This window comes from Cricetulus griseus, chromosome 2 (genome assembly GCF_003668045.3).
Source record: "Cricetulus griseus strain 17A/GY chromosome 2, alternate assembly CriGri-PICRH-1.0, whole genome shotgun sequence".
In the NCBI taxonomy this organism is placed as follows: Eukaryota; Metazoa; Chordata; class Mammalia; order Rodentia; family Cricetidae; genus Cricetulus; species Cricetulus griseus.
In genome coordinates, this window is record NC_048595.1 from 375578629 (window position 1) to 375604067 (window position 25439).

At 51.1% G+C, this 25439-nt stretch overlaps 1 protein-coding gene across 1 annotated transcript; it reads right to left on the reverse strand.

The window, feature by feature from the left end:
• Positions 1 to 748: 748 nt before the first annotated feature.
• On the reverse strand, positions 749 to 13346 carry LOC113832088 (interleukin-2 receptor subunit beta-like). The gene is made up of 9 exons (XM_035439184.1): positions 13249 to 13346; positions 12174 to 12288; positions 11445 to 11523; positions 9363 to 9468; positions 7220 to 7368; positions 6587 to 6752; positions 5847 to 5967; positions 4973 to 5057; positions 749 to 3404 (listed from the first exon to the last, which is right to left on the reverse strand). Exons 1-9 carry the CDS (start codon positions 13334 to 13336, stop codon positions 2697 to 2699), a joined length of 1617 nt encoding a protein of 538 aa, XP_035295075.1. The 5' UTR covers positions 13337 to 13346; the 3' UTR covers positions 749 to 2696.
• Positions 13347 to 25439: the final 12093 nt, after the last annotated feature.

Here is a 25439-nt window from a genome sequence, read left to right on the forward strand (position 1 = left end):
TTTTATCAGTTGGGGTTGCCTCAGAAACAGTACTGCAGAATCTAAAAGTACTGCATCCAGCCTTCTGTGGAAGACTGTAATTAATGTCTGCCAAGCACAGGTGCAATTGGTTAGAAGTGTCGGCCATGTATAGGTGCAATTGATTAGCAATGACTGCCATGAATAAGTATAATTGATTAGCAATGTCTGCCACACGTGCAGCTTCATTGAATGCTAGAGATTGCTGACTATTGTTTCTCAAGACACTGGAAAAATCCTAATAGTTGAAAAGTGATCATTAAGATGGCTACACACACACACACACACAGAGAGAGAGAGAGAGAGAGAGAGAGAGAGAGAGAGAGAGAGAGAGAGAGATGAATGATAGATTGATCCATGATCTACCATCCATTGGAACACTTGCACAGCCTGGATGTGGGGATACGAGAGGTTGGAGCATATCTGTGCACAGAAACCTGATTCCTATAAATGACTAAGATGTTTTCAACAGCCATGCTTTGTTCATGGAGGAAGCTTCCCTCAGTCCCCAGCAGCACCACCCTTCTAGACTGAGATAACAGACTTCCAACAGCAATGAAATAAACACTATCCCCCCTTACTCTCTTGCAGTGCTGGGGATGGAACCAGCTAGGCAGCACTCTGCCATTAGGCTCCACCCCCAGATCAGATCCACACATTACGTAGTTTTATTGTACCTGCTTTTTACAATCGCATTTTATTTAAAGATTGGGTTTTCCAGCCACAGAAGCCATATGATGAAAAATCTTTAAATAAGTGTATTTAGACAAAAAAAATAATAAATCCGTTTTAAAACTTCTCAGGAGCTAATTACAAAGATGACATGCACAGATCTTTAAAAGAGAGAAAATCAAATCCTCCCCACACCTCTTCAGATAGTGAAAATAGGTTTGATTTCTGTTTGGGAGCTAAGGCAAGAGAATTCCAAAGTGTTACATTTGCCCAGGGTTCACAGTCCCGAGTGTGGGCGCAGAGTTCGGGTCTGGTCCATGGTTGAGACAGAGGAGGATGGCCACAGACAGCATCCTGTGGCAGGAGGGATGTGTGGGGTTTCATACAGAAGGAAGCCGGCCTTCTGACCCCTGCCAGGCAGGAAAACTCTTGCACAGGACCTGAACACCCTCTGTATTGGCTCATCTCTTCTTGCTAAGCCTAGGGGCCTTGTTCCAAGCACCTGCTTTCAGGGCATCTGATTGAGAGATAATCTGATTGTTGGATCAGGCCTAGCCTTTGTGACAGACTTTCTGTCCCTAGGCTTCCAGTCAGCCTGTGGGTCTGTGGTCTGTCCAGACAGCCAATGAGTAGTGAGCTGGAACCATGAGTCGGGTAGGGCATCCATTAGTTCTGAGTTTCTGCTTCCCTTAGGACGTGGGATCTATCACTACGGCGCCATCAAACCTGGAACAGTGACAGACACTGAGGCTCTGTGCTGGAGGAGCTGCCTGTGGAGAGGGTGAGATGGTACACCCAGGCATGCCATCCCTGCCGGGGCTGCTGGGGCTCGTGGCTCACATTCCCTTAGGCTCCCTCACAAATTGGTGAAGTGGGTGTGGGTAGATCAGCAGCCGCTGCTGCCTAAGTATTTGTGTCCACACTGAACCCATCATTGTGAGGTCAGGAGTATCTCCAAAGAAGGAAGATGGGTCAGGAGCTGTCCCCATCATCTCCTTCTGGTATGGACTGGAGACATTTGAATGCATTAAGGAAGCCGCACCACCCTTAGAAGCAGGACTTACAGGACAAGATGAGGGATGTTTGTCGCCTAGGTGAGGCACAACAAATAATGTCTCAATAGGTGTGAGTCAAGAGGGGACTCCAGGAGACCCCCTAGGATCCTTGTAAGGGTTCCACAAAGGACAGGGCTGACACGGTGCTTGCTGTGTAAGCCTTTTGGGGGGAGGGGGGTACATGAACAAATATCTACTTCTCCCATATGTGGCATCAAAGGCGTGAATCCACTCAAGTCCAGCTTGATGAAACTTTGAGTCGTCTAGGCTTACTTACAGGAATACAGGTGACTCCAAAACAGCTGTATCACAGAAAACACCACCCCAGAATAGGTGATGATGTCCCCATAGCTACATAGATGGAGCCCTCACTTCAATCAATCCTCCCCCTTCTGCATATGACGGCATCTTTCAGGAACACATGCACCAAGGGCAGAATTACACATAGCTGGGATGAGGTGCAGGAGAGTGGCTGGAATCTCCGGTGACAGTCCCTTCCCATCCTCTCCTTCTAAGAGGAAATGTCAACAGTCAACAGGCTGCATCCAGTCTTATTAGGATCTCTCAGTTTGGGTAGACACAGCTGTTCTAATTAAGACAGTGGCAGTCACATCACCCTGAGGACAGCTGTCCCTCAGCAGTGCTGGCAGGACAAAAGTTGGGACAAGAAATGGTACAGAGGGCAGTAGGAAGCCGCAGCAAGCTCAGTGATAGAAGGAGGGGCATGGGCACATTTGCGTTTGGAGAAGCAGGTACCGCTGCCCTGTGATGGCGAGCAGGAAGGAGTAGGGCAGGTCAGGAAACTAATGACCTCATGACTAAACAGGGAAGAGGAGCTGACTACCCCTCCCCACCCCAGATCCTGGATGGATCAGCAGGGAGCAGCAAGTGGAGCTCAGAAGTGGATGACTAAGTGGCGGTACAGATGACCAGGGGCTGTCCTCAGCCAGTCTATACCAGGTGGGCTGGATCTTGGGCCTGTAGTTCTTGAAGAGACAGGTAGGCATCCGTGTTGAGAGACAGGACAGAAGCCGGGGCCCTGTCCTGACCTTGCTCACAGGGGCTATCTTCGGGGACACTGGCCTGCTCCCCTGAGCTATGAGCAGACAGCCCCTCTCCATCACCTCCCATCACCAGCTCCAGGGGGCACTGCAAGCCCATCAGGTCAGGGGATGGTAGTAGGGGAAGTTTCTCCTGAGGGGAGACGGGAGGCTTTTCTTCAGGGGCTACAGCTCCCCCAAAGGCAGTGTTGGGGGAGCTCAGGCTGGGGGAGGAGAGCAGCAGGTCATCCCGGGGTGGGAATTCACAGTACTCATCCTCTTCCCCAGCCAGAGGGAGCAGAGATGGGAGAGGAGATCCCTGGGGCGGTCCTGGCCCGTCCTCCTCCACATCCTCTTCCATGCAGGGGTCGTATGTGAAGTACACCTGGCAGGGCTCAATCTCTAAGGCGTTGGGTAGATGGAAGAAGAAGTAACCTTGGTTGGTGAAGCAGCTGGCCTGTGAGTGGCCGCTGGGCGAGGGGGAGGGGACTGTGTCCTGCTGTAGCAAGAGCAGCTGCATGGCTTTGGTGTCTCTGTCCAGCACCTCCAGGGGAGAGATCTCAGGTGCAGGGCCAGTGGGGCTGAAGGAGGATGAGGGGAAGGGCGAGGACAGCCATTTCTGCCAGAGAAAGTAAGGAGAGTGAGTGGGCCCCTCTACCGCCTACTGTACCACTGAACTCAACTCTTCTCCTTCCCTTCCTCCTGCTCTCCATCCTACAGCGTCTTCCAGCCCCTCCCCAGCCTAGATGCGTTCTGTAGCCTTGTTATCTTGGTGGACTTTCTGAACTTGTCAGCCTAGGCCACGTGCTAGATGAACATAGCCACAGTACTACTTTATGGATGTCCGGGGGATGTTGGCTAGGAGCGAGTAGAGCTGGCCACTGAGCACCTGCTGTATACCTGGACTAAACTAGGTGTGAGGACACAGAAGGGAAAAGTCCCCACTGTCTTGTATGGAGTTAACCAGCCAATCAGTGTCTCTGAGGGCCCATCCTGTTCAAGTCACAGGCAGCTGGTACTGCAAGAACACAAGTCTTGCCCACAGAGATAGAGAACTGGTGGGTCCCCAAATCACCTCTCCCCATCATGGCCTTGGCGCCTTGCTATAACCTACATGTAGGTGGGGTGATATTCATGGCTCCAGTAGCCAAGAACATGGGCCCTGACCACAACACAAGGAGGCCAAGACAGGAATCCTTGCTGACCCATAGCCAGCCAAGGTTTGCTTACATTTCTCTATTGGTCAGGACCTCACCACAGTCAGGGCAGAAAGTGTTTCAGCAAAAACAACAGTCTAAGGATCTATTATTACACACACACACACACACACACACACACACACACACACACACACACACACACACAGACACACAGACACACACACACACACACACACACACACACACACACAAGCACACATAAGGCATCCTCAGTTCTGCAAGTCTCTCAGAGATTCTAGAAGGGGCCTGCTCAACCCTGATGGGGCACACAAGGCCAACCCAGATGGACTAGAGCTCCGCCTAAGCCTCCCAGTCTCAACACAGCTTCCCAAGCCCCTCTGCCCCCCACATATTTCTCAATCACAGGGAGCCAGTCAGGCTGGAGGTAGTAACAGATTCCACCCCACCCTCAACCCATCCCTTGCTTCTCTAAGCTTCTAGCATGAATCAAGTAGACTAGAGAGAGATGCTGTGACTATATGGGCCACGCTTAAACAAACCCAAGTTTTGTGATTCCAGGTGACCAGAGGACTTGTGTTACTGTGATAAGTCACTGGACCTGCCAGGAATCGCTCTGCTCATAGGGACAGAAGCCATGAGGAGCCCCTGCAGCTCTCTAGCACCCACACTGTGCCCAGAAACACTCAGGGGGCTGTACACACAGTAAGGCTTATTTTCTCCCAATTGTACAAGCAAGGAAACTAAGGTGCTAGGAGGATGTATAACTTACTCAAGCTCACACAGCCAGGCAGGGGCAGAGCCAGAATTCTAGTCAAGGCTGTGTGGCTTGGATAGAACCATGCCAGAGCAGGAACAGAGCTGTGTCCATGAGAGTGGCTGCTTATTTTAGCACCCTATGTCCTCTGACTGAGGGCAAAGCCATTGTCACCTGATCACATATTTGCCCTGCATCCTGTCCTTGGATTTCCCATCAACCACCCCCTCTGTCTCTACCCCTGGATCCTACCTGAAGGTCTCCTCCATGCTGGGAGCTCAGCTGGGAGAAGAACTCAGAGGGGTCTGGGACATGGCACTTGAGAACTGTCTTCAGCCTGACCAGGGAAGAGGAGAGATGAAGGCTGAAGCCAGAGAGGAGTAGCATGACGTCCTGCCACCAGCTCTCCAGTCCTGAGAGCAGGAGACAGGCCCATCCCATGCCCACTCATTTGTTCAACAACATTGACTGAACACTCACTGGAGAAAACACTGCATAGGGTACTGGGGAGACAGAGTGGACATCAGAGATGGCCTCTGCTCCCCAGGAGATGACACACTGACAACCTCAACCAAGTGTGTAACAGGGTCACTCATTCTGTGGACCCAGAACTGAGTGTTAGTCAATAGACGGTTCTTGCGTGGGAGAGACCACATGTGCTAGAGAGGAAGGCAGGAATGAGGTCTCCTAGTGAACACTCCCATGGATGGCGTTACCCGCCATGCACCGCATGATGGCAGCTGGCCTTAGCGGGACAGTAAATAGAAACTGAATTCTACCTCATGTTCTACTCGCTAAACTGCCCAGAAACTGAACGAATCTAACCGGAGAAAGGGGAGCCATTTTCTGATTGACGCACCGTTTCCAGTGGAAGCCCTCAAGGGTCAGGATGTGTTATTGGTGTGGTGGGGAAATCTCTAAGGAGGGTTAGACAAGAGTGTGATGTGGTTGGAATGGATAGGAGAGGACCAAGAGCAATGACCAGCTTCCATCTTTGGGGATGGGGGCACGGGGACAAGTTAGCTGTTGGGGAAGGGGACAGAGGAAGCAGGATTCAGCCCAGTCTGGAAAGATGTGCATGACAGAGATGGGGTGGGCAGGGAACACTGTCCAGGAACTTCCTTACCATGGGCCAAGGTACTGGCACTTGACCAAAATGTAGACACAGACCAAAAAGCCAAAAACACAACCGAGGGTCAGGAGAATGTGTCTGAGCCACAGTAGGGGTAGAATCTCCCTCCTGAGACCTGTCCAGGGTACAAGAAGAGGAAGGTGAGAGGTGACTCATCAGCAGGTCACCTGAAGCCCAGATCCATCCCCCATGTCACACCCTGGCAGGTATCAGTGTCTAGCCAGTTTTGCTTTTACTGGGTAATTGATCCTCAGTCCTGCTTAAGCCCCCTGGTCCAGAAAGGCAGGCTGTGTTTAAAAGCAATGGCCCTATGGCATTCTGAGCAGAGCCCATCATTGTTCTGACCCACCCATGCCTCAGTTACTGAGGCCACCTCTAATCACCACACCTAGAGCTTCTGTGTCCCTTGAATTCAGCAAGTGACATGCTGAAGGACAGGCCCTCAAGGGTCCTCTACCAGCATGGCAGCCCCACAGTGTCCAGGATAAGAGGCTATGCTTATCTTGTTTGTGGCAGAGAACCTGTCCCTCATGTAAAGCTGGGAAAAAGTAGCCCTCAGCTCCAAGAGTGGACACTAGATTTCCTACCACACATGGGCCATGGCTGATCCCCTCAGTGGTCCTGTCTCTGGTGAGTCTAAGGGAGGTGCAGATAGTTGAGGTAAACAGACCCACCTCTGCACCTCCCAGAGCACCCTGGCCCCTGCCCAGATCCCTACATGCTGCCCATTGTACCTGCTGGCCTTGTCCGAAAGGCCAGGGGCTGGCTCCAGGAGCTCCAGGTCCTGTGGTCACCTCGTTGGGCCAATACCCGCACCTGGAGCTCATATGAGGTGTCAGGAGTAAGCGTCTCCAGGTGGATCCATTGTTGTGGCTGCTTGAGGCTTAGCAGGGGTGCATCCTGAGCAGAGATGGGTGCCCTCTCAGCAAGGACTCCACCGTCCAACTCACCTCCCACAACCATGTCAAGAGGCTATGCAAGCAATCTCTCCCTGGCCCTCCCCAAAGCCCCCTGTTCCCTCAGCTGCGAGGGTCCTGAATCCCAGGGTCTCTAGGTAAGTATAGGAATGAGTGTGTGGATGATGAGTCCCAGTTCACCATTTCCTGGCCCCCTGAAGCCAGGAAACACGCTGGATTTGGAGTGTAGAAAGGCAGCTGCTGAGCCTCATAGGCTGCCTTGCCCTGGGGTCTACATAGATATGGACCCAGATGCATCCCCAGGCTATGAGAGCATGGGAGGAGCAGACAGTACCAAGCAATATAGGAGGACCAGGATGAAACAGCTGCACATTAGCATGTAGAAACAGACAAAGGCATGCACCAGAATAGGAAGGTGCAGCAGAGGCAGGGGATTGGCTGTGTCCTCACCTTCCAGCTGTGGCCCAGGGAACGTGTGCGGGCCTCAAATTCCAAGTCTTTACCAATGTAGTGAGAGACCTGAGAGACCTCCCAGCTTATGTTGCAGCTCTGGGTTTCAACGTGGAGGACTTGGAGTGAATGAGGGGCCATCAGGCGAACTGCAGAGACGAGGGAACAGAAATCAGAGATCAATCAGTAAGATATCAAGAATATTCAGCCCATTTCCCACAACACAGCACCCCCAGCACCAACTCCTCCTCAGCAACTGCCCTGACTCCTCCCCTGCAGTTGCTGTACTTTCTCCTCTGCACCTGCTTCTCCTCCTCTGCACCTTCTTTTCATCTTCTGCATCTGCTGTTCCTCCTTCTTCTCTGCACCTGCTTCTCCTCCTCTGTACCTGCTTCTCCTCCTCTGCACCTGCTTCTCCTCCTCTGTACCTGCTTCTCCTCCTCTGCACCTGCTCTTCCTCTGCACCTGCTTCTCCTCCTCTGCACCTGCTTCTCCTCCTCTGTACCTGCTTCTCCTCCTCTGCACCTGCTCTTCCTCCTTTGCACCTGCTTCTCCTCCTCTGTACCTGCTTCTCCTCCTCTGTACCTGCTTCTCCTCCTCTGTACCTGCTTCTCCTCCTCTGTACCTGCTTCTCCTCTTCCTCTGTACCTGCTTCTCCTCCTCTGTACCTGCTTCTCCTCTTCTGCACCTGCTCTTCCTCCTTTGCACCTGCTTCTCCTCCTCTGCACCTGCTTCTCCTCCTCTGCACCTGCTTCTCCTCCTCCTCTGCACCTGCTTCTCCTCCTCCTCTGCACCTGCTTCTCCTCCTCTGCACCTGCTTCTCCTCCTCCTCTGCACCTGCTTCTCCTCCTCTGCACCTGCTTCTCCTCTTCCTCTGTACCTGCTTCTCCTCTTCCTCTGCACCTGCTCTTCCTCCTTTGCACCTGCTTCTCCTCCTCTGTACCTGCTTCTCCTCCTCTGCACCTGCTTCTCCTCAGTCTTGCACCCCTGCTCTTGTTATTTCACCTACACCTGGCAGAGTGAATCTATTTGGGATCTTCTTCCTTTTGTGTGTTCCCCCTCCTGGAATGCCTGAGTCAGGGACTGAGATGTCTGCTGAGCTTTTGGTACCTGAGGCATGCTCCAGGATGACTAACCAACTGTTGAGTGATTGACAAGCAGCCTTATCCTGCTTGAATACTGATCTGAGAGCTGTACAGGGATCAGCTCATATACTTTATTTTATCCAGGTATCTTTATTATTGATGTGTTTGTATTCATATGAATACATTTATATAGTATAAAGCATAAATTTAAATAATTACAAATATAACTATAACTACATAGCATTTAATATAAATTTATATTTGTGTATTCCACAAGTATACTTATTAAATGTACATATAAATCATAAACATGTCTATGATTCATTTTTCGATTATACTACATGTACACATTTATTCAATATATTTGCTTATTAATATCTGTGAGAGTCTGTTGGTACATGCTTGGCAAGTGTTACAGCCACATGCCCAGCCTGTGTGGATTTTAAGCGTGACATTTACTTCTTTTTCCCTGAACTAACCTGCTCTAAGTCTGTAACCCTGAGAGTCTGCCCGCCCACAAAATGCAAGTTTTTTCCTATGCCTAGATGCTGAGGAGTTTATGCATCCTAGCTCACATCCCTTCCTGTCATGAGGACCTCAATTCTCCCCACTTTACAGAGAAGAAAATTAAGGCCCCAACATGTTCAATGACGGGGCTCTGATTTGAATTCTGCCTGGATTTCTCTCCTACCCCTTCTCTCCTCTAGAGGTGACCTCCAAGGTCACTCAGTCATTCAACAAAACTTCCACAAGCTCTGCCTGCTCAGGCCTGGAGTTGAGTGCTCAAAGAGGAGCTCGCAGGGCCAGCAGAGACTGCCCTCAGGGAGTTCCCAGCCCAACAAAGGAGACAAACCCACAACTAGGTAAGAGCTGAAGGGTGAGTGGGAATCCTCCCAGCAGGGGTGGGGTGGGGTGGGGTGGGGTGGGGTGGGGTGGGGTGGAGAGGAGAGGGTTGGGGGCAGAGCTTTTCAGGTAGCTCTGGGACAGGTTGGAGAAGGGCTCAGAGATTGCTGACTGCCAGGCAAGATGAGACCCACAAACCCAGACTCCATACTCACGGTTCTGAAAGGGATAGAACTTGCAGGTCTTCTCTCTGCGCCACTCCTTCCCTTCCAGGCACATCACGCTTATGTTGAGGAAGTCTACAGAGTTCATAGGCTGCGACTATAAAGAAGGAAAGGCAGAGGTGTAGCTGCCAGACACCACTGAGAAAGGGCCATTAAAATGTCAAGGTAAGGACATGCCTTGCCTCTCCCAGTCGTCTAAGGCAGGGGGCAGCAAACACTGTCTGCAGCCAGCCAGGTTATGAACAGTTGTAGCTGCACAGGCCACATGGCCTGTACCACCACAACTCAACTCCGCTATTGTCTTAAAAGAACTACACACAGGAAATGAACAGGATCACATTCCAATAAAACTTTATTTACAAACACAGGCAGCCGCTGGGTTTGGCACACAGTATAATCATTCACTAATCCCTGATATAAATAGAAGCAGGCCACCAGAGTTGAGAGAAAGTTCCCCATCACAAGAGGTATGCAATAGCTAAGCCCCCAAAAAGGTCATCTTCGGAGAAGGCAGAACTGAACCTATTGAATAGCCTTACCCCCTGACTCTTCCAGAAGGAAATGGCTAGATACTCAATGTATCCCAGGCAGCCACTGCTCATGTCTTTCAGATGAACACAGTGGTCCCTCTACACGCTACTTTAGAAACCTGAGTTTAGGGATGCTCAGACCACTCAGCTTGACTGCAGGAAGTGGGTTCACATGAGGCCACTGTAACCAGAATGACCAGAGCACAGAGGATGAATGACATAGCCCCCCAAGCAGGCAGTGCCACAGGTTCCTATGTAGACGGTAGGTTGCAGGAGGAGGCCCAGAGGCAGGCCATGGTAGGACCTATGCTCTGGGCAGTACTGGGTGGTGGTTTGCAGGCCAAGCCCAGAGGCCTAACCCCTCTGACCTACCCTAACTTTGAACTTGGCCATCAGAGTTCCCTGACCAAACAACCAGGTACTGCTTCCAACCACTTCACTGAGGGCATTGCCTTCACCTCTCACAACTGCTACCAGGTCCAGTTCACCCACTTAGTAATATGACTTGCCTATCATTGCTGTGGTTGTCCGGAAGGCATTGCCAGTACCAGGCTGCTGGGGACCTCTGTCCCTTCTTTGCATAAATTACCTCATTAAATTCTCTCAATACCTTCTGAGACAGACACATACTATCACCATTCCTATCAATTAGCCCAGGAAGCTGAAACACGGAGAGGGTTAGGGACTTGCCTAGGGTCAAACAGCTAGGAAATAATGGGGCCAGGATGGAAGGCAGGTCATTGCAAAGCCCCCATGTTGGCATAACTGGAGATTCACCAGCTGTGTTGTATGCCATCCTTCCCTCCCTTTCTTTGAGACTGTGCGAGACCTGCCAAAGGCTAGACAACACAGCCTGGGCTCCACAGGGCAAAGCCCTACCCATGCCTTGCCCCTGCCTACCCCTTCCTCAGAGATGCCCTACAAGAGGCAGCTGGGCGATATAGAGCCCCCAGGCCTGGGGTCCACCCTAGCTCAGCTGTTTGTGGCTGGGTGACCTGCAGACACTGCATCTCTCAGCCTTAGGTGTTGCCTTGGTTAGGAGACAAAATCATGGGGGTCAGTTTTGACTCTCAGTATCCACTCTGTCCCAGAACAACCCTTTGAGGGCGCTTCCATTTTTGTTACTGATTTATTGGAAGGGATACTGAGGCACAGAAGCTACACAGAGTCACTGAGCTGTTGTGAGCAGCACCAGAGCCAGGGTGCCCAACTCTAGCATGCCACTCTCCCCAACAGTCTGGTATGATTGTCACTGTTACTGGGATGAAAAAGAGTGGCATATCCCACAGCAGAGAGTGGGGCTGCACGGGGAGGGGGGACCAAACATCTGTGCAGGGGCAGCAAGGTGCAGGACCAATACCCCACCTCCTGCCTTCCCAACACAGGCAGACTACTCTATTGCTCTATCTCACCAGGCTGGTGCTTGCAGAACTCCAGAACCACTCTGAGGCCTCCGCCCACAGCTGGAAGGAACACACACACACACACACACACACACACACACACACACACACACACACACACACACACACACGCTACTTACCTCTGGAGGCCCAAAGATCAGGTTACAAGCCCAGGATGCCTGCCTCACGAGAAATAGTTCACAGGTTGTGTTCCACTTCCTTGCAGAACAGAAAAGACACCTTAGAAAGCAAGGCAGGACTAAAGAGCTACCCAGAGACCCTTCTCAGCATTCCCCGCCCCCCAGTGTTAGGGACAGTAGCACAGTGGGAAAGGAACCAGATGCCTCCCAGGCTCCTGAGTTTCTTCCCCTCCAGAATACCTTTCATGCTCTCACCACCCCAGCCCCCATCTTGGCCTCCCAGCAGCCGGGGTGACCAAGGAACACAAATCTCTTCAGGCCTCACCCCCACTCCAGAGCCCACAAGTTCCATGCAGCCTAAAAGAAGGTTTGCCAGATACTTTCTGTCCCCCCACAGGACAGCATCACCCCAGGCAATGGTCCCTGGTCCCACAGCTGCCTGAGGGTTTTCCCAAAATACAAGATTACTCAGAAAACTTAGGAAGCACTGAGTACCCACCCTGCTTGTCTCTGACATGCCCTGGCATCTAAGGCTTACAGTGACTGTCCCCAAACTACCTGGTTCAGGACCTCTGCAACTCTCAGCTAAAGCCTGGATCCCACCCACTTTCAGGAGCCCAAATGACCGAGTGGCTGAGCCTAGTGCTAACTACTGTGACTCTCAGGGTCAGGAGTCTACATCTTAGAGTTCCCACAGCCCTGAGGGCTTTGTGACCAGGCCACACTCACCGGCTACCCGACTTGACTTCGATACTACAGGACATGCCCTGAATGTCCTCTTCCGGGCTCCACGTGCAGGAGACATTGGCTCTCGAGTCGTAGAAACACTTGAGATGGGGACAGTCTGTGGGCAAGGGAGGGTGTGAGTGGCTGGCTGCTGGGCACACATTGCCTCTTGGCATGTCTACTAACCTGCTCCCAGCACCTGATGCCTACCAGAGGAGGTAGATGACTCAGAAAAGCAAAAAAGGGACTCAAGCTCATTTCGTTGTTGCTTCTGTGTGTGTGCTCACATGCACTCGTGCGTGCGTGCGTGCGTGCGTGCGTGCGTGCGTGCGTGCGTGTGTGTGTGTGTGTGTGTGTGTGTGTGTGTGTGTGTGTAGAAAACAGAGAACATCAGGCACTATCCACCTTGGATTTTTGATAGGGTCTTTCACTGAGATCCTGGCTTGACAATTCAGCTAGACTGGCTGGTGAGCAAGCCCCAGGAAACCTCCTGTCTCCACCTCATCACTGGGATTGCAAGTGTTTACCACCATGCCCTGTTTTCTTCTTTATAATGTGTGTGCACATGTATGCAGGTGCAAATGGCACAGATGCCATGGCATGTATATAGAGGCCTGAAGACAACTTTTTGGAATTGGCTGTCTCCTTCTTCCATGGATCTGGGAGATTGAACTCAGAATATCAGGTTTGTGGGGTAAGCACTGCCCCCTGAGCCATCTTGCCAGCCCTTTCTTGAACAGTTTTTATGTAAGTGTTGCAAAGGTGGACTCAAGTTATCATGTTTGCATGACAGGCACTTTATCTGCTGAGCCACTTGTCATCCCCCAATTCAGACTCACTTCAAAGGAAGGAAACTGAGCTCCAGAGATAGAAAGGACCCATGGCCTATCATCCATGGCCAAACAGGGACAATCAGCAGCCTATACTTGTGGCTGGGAGAAGTCTGTGCAGGCCTAAGGGAGGTGGACACTTGCCCTCTGGTTCCATCAGCTCATCCCTCCTTCCTCCTCCCCTGCCTCCTGCTGGAATGTGGCCTCCCACCAGAGAAAGCACAGACATCAAAATGCTGGGCCCTCACCATTAACTGCTGCAGACACCCAAGGTGTAGCCAAGGGCAGGAGGAGGATGTAGAGGGACAGACGCCAGGACAGAGCTGTGGCAGCCATCACATCCAAGCTGCAGAGCTGAGGACACAAGCCCTAAGTGGAAGAGACCAGAGATCCAAGTGAGAACAAGTCGGGGCCCACACCCTGCTTGGCTCTCCACCCAGCCAGAGCCAGTGCAGTCCAGCCCCAGGTCTCTGTCCCACAGGACCTCATGCCCTTCCTTGCCAATCCTAATCATATATCACCTCCTTACCATACTTCACTCCATTTTGCATCAGCATTGTCTGTTTGTGTGCAGTAGTAAATAAATCTGTCCCCTAGAGAATATGTTCTAAAACCTCCTAAGATGCCTAAAGCATGGGACCAAACCAATCCTTACACATACTATGTTTTTCCTGTAGGTTACAAACCCATCATGAGAAATTGATGACAGTGCTAGTGATACAGGAAGATTCCTAGGGACAGCCACCAGCTCTCCTGAGCATGGTGGTCTCTCCCACTCAGAGTAATTCCAACAGGCACCCATCCCATGTAACCAGGTGAGGTGAGGTGGCAGGGCACTCATCATAGCACTGTGAGCTCTGCATGGGTGATTGGACAATAAAGCCCTCTAGGTGACTACTAGGATACTCAAGGCTTTAGCTCACAACTTAGAACAGTGTTCAATGTAAAATGCATGAATTGCTTAGTTCTGGAATTTTCTGTTTAGTATTTTCCAACCATGGTTGATGGAGGTAACTAAAACCATAGAAACTGCAGTAGAAAACAAGGGGAATACCATGTTTATCCATTTGTTTTCATGCTTACACATTCGTGCACGTGTGTGCGCATGTGCACACACACATTCACATACTTGCATACCCATGCACACGAGTCATAGACAGTCCATGAGGAAAAGGCACAGTTGTATTTCACTCATCCCTGGGTCTCTGATCACCGATGTAGTACCTATCACATAGCAGACAGGTGCTGGCCAGCCATGGGGTTCCAGAGGTACCCTAGATGCTCTTTCTGCCGGGAGCATTCACCTTTCATAAAGTGAACTTAAACAATAGGATGAAAGCTGCAAGGTAGGCTCAGAGCAGAATACACATGGCCACCAAGAGCCACCGCTTCAACCCTGAAGAGCCTGCAAAGCAAGGCTGTGTCCTGTCCTAGGTAGCTCTTGCAGTCTCCCCAAGCTGGGGCCTCTAGTCTGGTCCTCTAAGAGCCTCTCTGGAGTTGTCCTGTCCCCATTGTCCCCAAGGCTCCTGCTGTCCTCTAAGGCCCATTTCAAACCCCCCTTTCTCCTAGTTCTATGGTGCTCACCCTGGTTCCCCCATGCAGGAAGAATGTCCTACTCTCCAGCAGTTGCCAGACTGGCAAGGCATAGTGCCCACTCCAAAGTGCTGAGCTTATTACACAGAAGGTGCCCATAAATGTCACGTACTGAAGGAATCACGGGTGTTCGGGGATCTGCAGGGCAACAAGTGACGCTGGATGGCCTGGTGACAGTACTTTCCAGGTATGTTCAATGAGCTCTGCTCAGGCCATAGGCCAAGGCCTTTAGAATTCCAGCCACTCCCTTCTGCCTGGCAGTTGAGCAGCTGTCTGTGTCCTGCTAGACAGACAAGGAGACCAAGGTTCTCAGGTCAAGTCTACAGAGCTGGGGTTCCACCTAGGACCTCCCTGTCTTGAAGGATCATCTCCCTGTAGGTGCTAAGGTAAGAAGGTGGTTAACCCTTATGGGTCCCTGAAGAGCCTAAACAAGGGGCCCCCACAGCCCCGCATGGGCCCAACATGTGCTAAAGTACTGTTGGTTTTGATGAGGGAGTCACCCCGGTTAGGCCCAGACATTTGAACAGCCTCAAGCTGGAAGAGACCTGTGACATTAGCCCTGGGGGAGAGGAAGAGGGATGAAAGGGGAAAAACCAAAGGCAAGTCGGGGCCAGACCACAAGCGCCAGCCCAAAGCACAGCCGACCTAGGAAAAATCAGTCAGTCCTGCTCCCCAGCCCTGGCTGGAGAGATGTAGGAGCATCCACCCATCATGGACAATGTTAGATAGAAGAAAATATGGAAGGTTCTGGAAAGGTCTGGCTGGGACCGGAGTAGCTCCATGAAGTCATGGCAATGGCACCCTTCTTCTGCAAGAAGGAAATGGAGTCTCTGGGAGACTAAGGAAGCCACTCAAAACCACATAACATGAGGCCAGCCGAGAGTAAAGCAAGTAAAGCTCAAGACCTCAGAGTCCCAGGCACTGTCCCCTGAGGCTCACCCACGCATGCCCTTCACAACTACCAGACGTTCCCACCCCTGACTCATATGTCTCCACTGAGGCCTCCACGGGGCCTGTCATCCCACAGGCCCAGGCTGTTCTAACTGGGTCACCTGATTTCCAGTACAGTGACGATGGTAACAGAGTAGGGTCAGTAGTGATTAACAGTCATGATCCCTTGCCTAGACTGACCCACACATGTCACGGCATGGTCTCCCAGAACAAGAGCAGATTCTGGGATGGCTCTTTCTACACGGGCACAAAGCAGCCTGTTTCTCAGGATAGAAGGAGCAAGTCTCAGCCTGGGTCAGCTGAGGGAGGATGACAAACAGGAGATTGTCTAGCAGACCTGCTGACCTCAAATGTCCCTTCTCTGCCCACCTCCCCAAAGACATGCACGTTTACACACACACACACACACACACACACACACACACACACACACACACACTGCTCACCTTTGCTGCTCAACTAAGGACATCTCCGGGAAGAATGTATGAAAGGAAGGAAGGGGGTTCAAGTGTAGTTCTGCCCTCCTCAGTCACCCACCGTGTCTCTGAAGTGTTACAAACACAGCTAATGTTGGGAAGCTCGTACCTCAGGTAGCCTCAGAGGTGGAGCCCAGTGCCTGAAGACACTCCTGCCCTCTCTAGCCACTCAGCGAACTAAGAGACACATCTAAGCTAGAGCCCTACCTTTGGCCTTCAGCCTAGGGCCCTCAGATACCTGCCGGTCAGCATAGCTAGCTCCTTCCCTTCTCCCTCTTCCTCCCTAGCTGCCTAAAGAGTATTCCTCAGGCAGAGCCCCACTCCACAGGAAGCAGTGGTGGATCCCAAACACACTATGTAGCCTCTGAGTCTAACTACCCACCTCCTCCTCTACCCCTCTGGGCTAAGACAGCACCATGCAGGAAGGCCCTCATGACAAGGTGGCTCAAAGCCACCCCCCCACCTAGTATGAGCTGTGAAGAAGCTGCTGTGGCCTGACATTGGAAGGGGCTTATTCTTAAAGGAGAAACCCTAACAACCACACTACTCTATCCCCAGGGGATCCTAAGACAAGGATGAGCATCAAAACCCAGACAGAAACTACAGAGGAAACTGAGTCAGAGATGAGTGTCTTCCCAGGTTCCTGTCCCCTGGGAAGACCCAGCAAGAGGTGGTAGGGTAGCCTGAGCTCCTGAGGGACAACACAGAGACATCACCTGGCTGCGACATGGAGTTGAGGTGGTATGCTCCCTGCAGACTGACTGAAGACTGGGTCCACGGCCATCTCCTGCTCCACAGCTTAGGTAGCAGACAGCAGCTAGGCCAGCAACAGACTGAAACCCAGGGCGAGCCCACTTCCTGTACGAGGATGAGGGGCAAGGCCCAATGGGAGGTGGAGAGATGGGGGGTGATGAGGTAGCCTGAAACTACACACACACACATGCACACACACACACACACACACACACACACACACACACACACACACACACACACCTAGCACTGATAAGATCTCCTCCCACGCCCAAGGGCAGTCACCACATGTGGAAGCATACTCTCACACAGTAGAGTAGCTGTGGCAGGGCCCTAGATACACACAGAACCTGAGGAGGGGACAGACCCTTCTTCGCCCACTGTATCTCACACATGCCACCCGAGCCTCATCGTCTGCTGGTCACACACACACACACACACACACACACACACACACACACACACACACATACACACACACACACACCCTAACACCCAAGCCACTCACAAACACATCCCTCTAAGTGTCCCCTTAACAGGTTCCCGTCCTAGCCCCCGCTACAAGCCTATCTCCCATTGACCCCTGTTTACCTCGGCCTTCTGAGATACCCTTTACTCAGGCTAGCACTCAGGGGTGACTGGTTTTCGGGGCTTGACAAGCAATTTGATGGGCCACTGATTAGACCTTCTAGAACTTTCTTTCAAAGTCATAGGTTCTAATTTTTGCTCACTTGGTGAGATGGAGGGAGGAATTCAGTTTACACCTATATTTTTAATGATGAGAAGTCATGAATTTCTCCTTAAAGGCATGACCATTTACATGTAGTGTCTTGGGACCATGGATTTGAGGAGTTCATTGCCCCCTCCCCACCTAGTTTCTTTCTCTCTTCATCCTGCTTTTAATGCCCTGCTTGGGGGAAATACAAGCTGCTGCTTCTTGGCAAAAGAAGGGACGTGCTGCAAAATTCTGTTCTCTGCACACAGCAGGCATTGCCATCTGCATCAGGCCAGCTGTGACTTCCACAAGTGATCAGAGCTGCTGACATCCATCCCCTCACAGAAGGGTGGGGGAGTGTCATCCGACCCTCACTTGAGGTCCAGCCTCCACTACCAACCAGCTATAGATAACTGGACTCAGGGGTGTTACATGCTGTAAAATGTGGAAGGTTAATCGAGAAGGGGCTCCATCTACAGCTTTGGGGAAGTTATCACCCATGCCTGGGTGAGACTCCCCAGTGATACAGATGCTTTGGGATCTCCCATGCTCCATAAATAAGCCCAATAAACTCACTAGTTCTCCATCCTGGACTACAGTGGAGCTGAAGTATGGGGTATGGGGAGCAGGTTTTTGTTTGCGTCTTCCCCAGAAAACTTTCATGCAATAGGAGGGAGTGGGTAGGAGAATTTGCAAGGACAGCCCAGCAGGTGGTTCCTGCCACAGATGCCCTCGAGTAAAATCAAAGACCCTAAAAAGAAAATCAAGTACAAGGCCCTTCTGTGGAGCCCAGAACTGAGCCAGAGGAGACATGTGGGGTGGCATTGCTGAGGAGAATCACCCTGGCTGTGTGACCTGTGGCTGTGTCTGAGCTTCAGTTCCCATATCTGTGAAATGAGATGCTATTTTAGTTCCACGGTGGTGACAAAAACCGCTGAGCAAAATCAACATAACAGAGGAAAGATTTCTTTTGGCTCTCAGGTTCCATCCTTGGTTGGCTGGTTCCTGGTGTTTTAGAATCTGTCCCAGTGGAACACCACGATGAAAGGGTGGAGAAAAGCTGCTCCAACTTGCCAACCAGGAAGAAGGGAAAGAAGGGAGAAGGGCCTCTGGAGACAGGGCACATCTGCCCAGAGCTTTATCTGTTTCTGCCTGTGCATGTGGTGAGCACTGACACACAGGAATGTGTGGAGTAAAGTTAGTTCTCTCTGGTGGGGTGTGAATGCACTCCAAATTCTCATAAACTAGAAATTCAACCCCCAAATTCATACATTGATTATCTGTGGAGGCAGAAACTTCGGAGGCCATTAGGGTGAGATGGGGTCATCAAGGTGGCTCCATACAACGGCAGGAGTGACTTGATGTGGAAGAGGGACAAGAGCCAGCATGCTGCTCTGTTCAGTCATATGATGTCTTTTGTGTGTCATGGTGCAGCAGGAAGGCTTTACTCACAGCCACTGTCACACTCTCGAATGCCCACAGCTATGAGCCCAACAAGTACCTATTCTCTGTCATGACTGAGTTATAGTTACAGAAAATGACTGAGGAGTCTCTCTCACCCCGCTTCCCTCCTCACCCAGAAGTTCTTCTGGGCAGAAGAGGGTAAGAAACAAACCACAGGGAAACTGACAGCCAGGGTTCCTAAGCATAGAATACTTCTGGAAGCTTCTTAGGAAGCCATGATTACTGGCTCTTCTGGTAGAGACAGGAGAGGAATGGTGCTTCACTTTGCTTGCAAACTTTGGACTTAGCTCCTCCTTCCAGATAAATATAATCAGTTAAGAAAATTTAAAGCACATGTAAAGTCAAAAGAAATAATTATCCATGGGCAAAAATCAGAAACCACAGACCCAGTTTTGAATGACCCAGTGTCATCATAGCTTTGTCTATGGTAATGACACTGGCTGGCCTAGCTGGTGCTGTCCAGGCCTCTACCTTCTCCTCCATCTTTCCCTCACCCCTCCCTTCAGTCATAAAACACTCACTAAGCATCCAAAATTCCTCAAAGGCCCTGTCAAGCCAGGCCAGGGCTGAGGCAACCATACCCTCTGCTCAGAGCCTCTGACCTGTGAGATGCAGGAAGGGCATGTAGAGGTCTGAGGGAAAAGGTGGGCTCATGCTCCCAGACCCCATGGGGTCTCCTCCCCAGCATGTGATAGACTCCATTTCCTAGTCACCCTTGTGGGGAAGTGGAGACTAAGACCCAGTATTGCCAGTGGGGTGGGAGATGAGTGGTATAGTCTACATCCAGGCCCTAAGAGCCTCACTCTTAATCCATCTGTCTCTCTTTCTATCCACCCTTTCCTCTCTCCAATATCTCTCTCTCTCTCTCTCTCTCTCTCTCTCTCTCTCTCTCTCTCTCTCTCTCTCTTTCTCTTCTCTTTCCCTCTCTCTCCTTCCCTCACTCTCTCTCCCCATCTCGACCCCCTCTTCCGTTCTGAGATTTCTGGTCTGTAAGGCAACTGAGGCACGAACTTCACCCTCATCTGTGCTGCCACCCAGGGCACTAGCCCTAGCAGGATCCAGAGACCTAGGCACCACCCAGGTGTAGGGCAATGTGCCTGCTCTCCTCCCATCCCTGAGGCCACAGGAGCTTCCGGCCCAGCCTCGGTTTCCTTTTCATGGGTAGCCATGAGGATCTTCCTTCAGCCCCAACCAGGTCATCTCATCCCTTTCTCCCCAGAGTTTCCAGAATACCTGTCACACAGGCCGAGTTTGGAAGCTTAGCCTGAAAGCCCACGGGGGTCACCAGGCCTTCCACTCTCAAAGACCATCCCACCCCAGCCTCCTCCAGACCCCACACTCCTACTGGTATCAGCTGGCCATCCTGTCCAAGCTTTGGGACTTTCAAGTTCAGGATCCTGGCATGCCGTGCTATGGGCAGCACTCCAGTAGCCACAGACAATCCTAGCAGAAGATAGTGGAGTCCCTTAGGCCCCTGGCCTGTTGTTCTGGAGACGCCGGCATTTCCTACATAGTGTCATGAAGAAGAATCTGGAAGCTTCTCAGATGCCATAGGCCTAACAGCACCCATCTAGCCATCCCAGATCTCTTGCTGGGGGTTGCTGTGTTTGGCCAAGCCCCCTGAGTGGTTATCTTTCCTCCCAGCATCCATGCCCTGGTGCCCACAGGTACTGCTCCTGGGCCCTTACACTCCTGTTTCCTTCTACATCCTCATGGGTTCTACTGAGCAAACTTACCTGCATCTTCCAGGTTAACAGACGCAGCTCACAGATCACCCACTACTGTAGCCAGCCCCACCCAAGGACCCCATTTTCATAGGGGCTTCAAGATGTCTGCATTTGGGTTTCCTGGCCCCAGTGTCCCTTCTCAGCTATGACTTCCTCCCTTGCTGACCATAGCATTGCTCCTGTTGGAGACCAAGCCAGACTGTACCCCTCAGCTACTCCTCTCCTCTGCACCCTGGAATCTAGGTTTGTGACTCTGTAGTGGGTAGTATTATGTCAACTTGACACAAGCTAAAGGCATATGAGAGGAGGGGGCCTCAATTGAGAAAATGTCTTCATAAGATTGGGTTGTAGGCAGGCCTGTAAAGCATTTTTTTAAATTCGTGGTTGGTGGGGAAGGACCCAGTCCAGTGTGGGTGGTGCCATGCCTGGCTGCAGTTCCCAAGTCCCGACAGCCTCCACCCCCTGCATCAGTACCACACCGGCTCCTACATCTCATCATCTCTGTGCTGTTCCGTCCCTTTCTACCACCAGCACTGTCCCAGTTCAGCTGCATTGCGTCAACAGGAGAGATGAAAACGGCAGTTTAAAATAAGACAGGACTGATTTCTCTCACAATTGTAAAAAGAGGCCCAGATGTGGCAGTTCAGGCTGGCAGGTGGCTTTGCATGGTCAGGATCCAGAGCCAAGACGGTCTTCTTCCGGGGACATCCTCAACAGCCACTTTGCTGACTCCTCACAGACCAGAAGAGCTGTTCAGGTGCCACCCATTACACCCTCATTCCTGCAGCTAGAAGACAGAGAAGGAAGCAAAATGCATGTCTCTAGCTACTTAGGACCCCTCCCTAAAATCACCTGGCTACTTCTTTTTTCATTTAGTGTGTGCACGTGTGTGGTATATGCGTGTGCATTCGAATGTGTGGATGTCACTGTGCAAGCAGGCAGAGGTCAGAGAAAGAGGTCAGGTTCCTGCTCATCACTCTCTGATTTGTTCCCTTAAGACAGGGTCTCTCAGCCCAGCAGTGGTGGCGCATGCCTTTAATCCCAATACTTTGGAGGCAGAGGCAGGCAGATCTCTGTGAGTTCAAGGCCAGCCTGGTCTACAGCCCGAGTTCCAGGACAGCCAAGGCTGTTACACAGTGAAACTCTGTCTCAAACAAACAAACAAATATACAAAAAGACAAGGTCTCTCACTGGACCTACCTAGAGCCAAGTCAGCATCCAGCAAGCCCCAGGCATTACAATTGAGTGTTCAGCCAGGTCCAGGATTTTATGTGATTGGGGGGGGGTAAGAACTCAGCCCTTCTTGTGTGTGCAGTAAGTGATCTTACTCATCTAGCCACTTCCCAGCCCTCTATCTTATTTTTACAGAAGAGTCTCCCGGAACCTGGAGCTCATCAGTTTACTAGACTGGCTATCTGTTGAGTCCCTCTGACCCTCCTGTCTTTGTCTCCCAGATCTGGGATTGAACTCAGGTCCTCAGGCTTGCACAGAAAACTGCCCAGTCTGTCTTAGCTACTTTCAGCATTCCATTTGACCATCTCTAGGTCACATGACAGCCAAGCAGCAATTGGGGATGTTCACAGCTATAAACAGAGGTCTGGGACCATCTGGGCACCATTTCTACCTCTGCCATAATCCATCCTCTACCATTGTGAAGATCCCAGCATCTACTGAGCCAACCACCCCTCCCCCCAGCCTCACTCTCCATGCTCAGCCTGGATGGCATCACTGATCCAAGTGAGACTGTAGCCCACCTAGAGACCACTCCCTCACTAATGCTAAGACCTACCTTCTGCTATTCATCCAGGGAGCTGAAGAAAAAGCCCTACTCCCTTAGATCAGCCTCACTGGTGGCCCAGATTCCAGTCTCATTATTGGCCAAGAGTTTAACAGGTACTGACTCCAAATCCAGTCACTACAGGATGGAGGGCTGCCCCTCCCAAATGATGAACAGCACAGGGTAGGAAGGGACCTCAGGGGGACCCAACTAAGATAAAGACAAGGAATGGTCTAGTGGCTAGTTACTGGGGGAGAGGCTCTACCAACACCTACTCTTCACTAGGGACAACCCACCTGCCAGTACCAAAACCAGAAGGTGCCATCCTCTATGGCTTCTTTCTCACCCCCACTTCCAGACCATCCCCCCTTGTTGTGTCCACATTGCCATAGTCCTCACCTACTCTCTGACCCCCTGATTTACAAACATGCATTCTCCCATAATGCTATTTGAGCCACATCCTTCCCTGGCCATTCCAGCACCACCACCAACAGCACCCGACACAGTTCCATATGGGTCCTCTCTGGATCCTCTCTGCAACCATCTCAGGCAGGGATTTCTCAGAGCTAAGATGGTCACCTTGTCCCCACCCCACTCATCCCCAGACCAACTCAGCTCCAGCAATCCCAGATCATAACTGCTGTGTGGGCTTCGGAGCTCACTGCAAACACAATCAGCGGGATTAGTGCAGACTGGCAGAGCCTGAAAATGACCTGACCTTCACAAGAGCATTTCTAGGGAAGGGAGAAAGAGGGAAAGAAAAGGACAGGCAGCTCAGAATTTCTAAAACCCCTGGAAGTTTCACATACAGTTGTGTACAGTGGGTATGATGGCATTTCCATTAATGAGCTACCACCCATGCCACAGAGATTGCACAAGATGCCGTGGCTTGCTGACCTTGAAGCTGTGTCCATTTGTGTAAGTACCCTTCTATGGTGACGGTGCAACAAAGATACTTCCTATCTCAACATGCATTTCTCAGAATGAAGGAATCCCCCACCTTGAGCGGAACCTGAGAGAGAAGCGAAACACAGATCATGCTGGGAACAATCCATACTTGAAGTCAAGCCCTTGTGTGTGTTTAAAGTGGCCCCACTTCTCTGGAAAACAATCTGATGTGTATTGACATCTCCGGATGTGGCCCAGAAATCGTGTCTAACATGCCTCCAACAGGGATCCACACAGGAAATGTGTGAAGACTGGCAGTGCAGTCATGACACCATGAGACCAGAGACAGGGAAATGGGCATCCACAGGAGACTGGTAAAGAGGAAAAAGGAGATAAGAAGGGTGGCTGGAAGGCATAGGAAGTCACCCCTATTCCTTGACCTGGGACGATCCCAAGACACGTGTGTGCACATGCACACACGCATGCATGCACGCACACACGCACGAACGCACGCATGCATGTGTACACATACACATTGCACGCACATGCTGTGAACTAGTTGGTGCTTGCACTGGGCAGCTCCAAGTGGGTAAGATAGACAGTGCCTAGGATAGATTTTGAACTATAATATCCACCATTGCCTCCAGGGAGAGCAAGTAGGAGCCCTGTTTCATTGGACCACAGCATTTCCTTCCGAAAATAAACTAGAACTAAAACCCAATTTAAAGCAAAGTCTCCTCTGTGTGACCTCCTATCAACCACGATCTCTCAACACTTGCCATACAACTTTGAGCATACCTCAAGTCATGTGACCCATAGGAGCTCCTGGCCATCTTTCTCACTGTGCTCAGAGGCCAGGGAACAAAGCATTTTGTCCATAATTACAATGTGGTCAGTGGCAAGGTGACCTAACCTGGATCTCCTCACTGTCTCATCAGAATGTCCCTTTAGGGACAGCCAGGAGGGCTGTGCAGAGCCTGTGACAGTGTGCAATGCCCACTCCTTGCCCCTCCCCTCCATGGGAAACACATAGAGCAAGATTCTGTTTGCTCTGTTCGAAACAGGTTTCGCCAAGATCTCAGATCTTTCTCAGAAGACAGGCTAAGTGTCACCTCGAGGAAAGGATATGTGATGTTTGCAGAGCACCTGTGAGAAACTCTTTCTAGAAGCTCTGCTTCCCTGCTGTTTTGTTCTGTGTTGTTTTAGTGTTTTTATTAAAAAACTGAAAAATTTAAATGTCCATTTGTGAAGGCTTTGCTTGCTGTCTCCATGACAGCCTACATATCTGCTTAGGAGAAGCAGACATCAAGGTCAGAAAAAACTGAAAAATTTAAATGTCCATTTGTGAAGGCTTTGCCTTGCTGTCTCCATGACAGCCTACATATCTGCTTAGGAGAAGCAGACATCAAGGTCAGAAATCCTTGGGATGGTACACCCTCCCCCCAACCCTGTGAGGTACAGCTCCAGGAGCCAGTGACTAGATACTCCGAACAACAGGAGACCCTTTGTGTCCTGAGCAACAGAGATGCTATATGGGGCAGTGGGCAGAAACAAGGCTGAGCCTGGCCCTACAACTTATACAGAGAGCAGGGCAATCCCCTACTGTCCCTGCTTCTGCTACCTGGTCACATCTGCCTCAGCACTACTTTAAGAATCTAAATAAGAGTGGACTGAGAGGAGAGACAGCGAGTGTCTCCCCAGCTCTGGCCATATGCACAACTGGGTACCAGATATCAACAAGGTACCAGATATTATTGGGGTATCCAGACATCAACAGGGTTATCCACATATAAACAGGGTATCAGATATCAATGAGGCATCTAGATAAACTCTTCAGAATCACAGGGATAAGCTGGTCCTACTCGGGGAGGGGAACAGGGAGGGAGCAGGAGCTCTGGGCTGGTATAAAGTCCCCAGAAGGCACTGGGACACTGATGAGGATTCACAGAAAGTGTGGGCTGTGGGACATTCTGCCTGAGCATTAGCCACCTGAAGCTCCCAAGCTGGGCCCACATGGCAATCAGACAAGAGGCTCTTGCCGTTACTACAAGTGTGTAGGGACACACCAAGGGCCACACCAACCTCAGTGTAAACA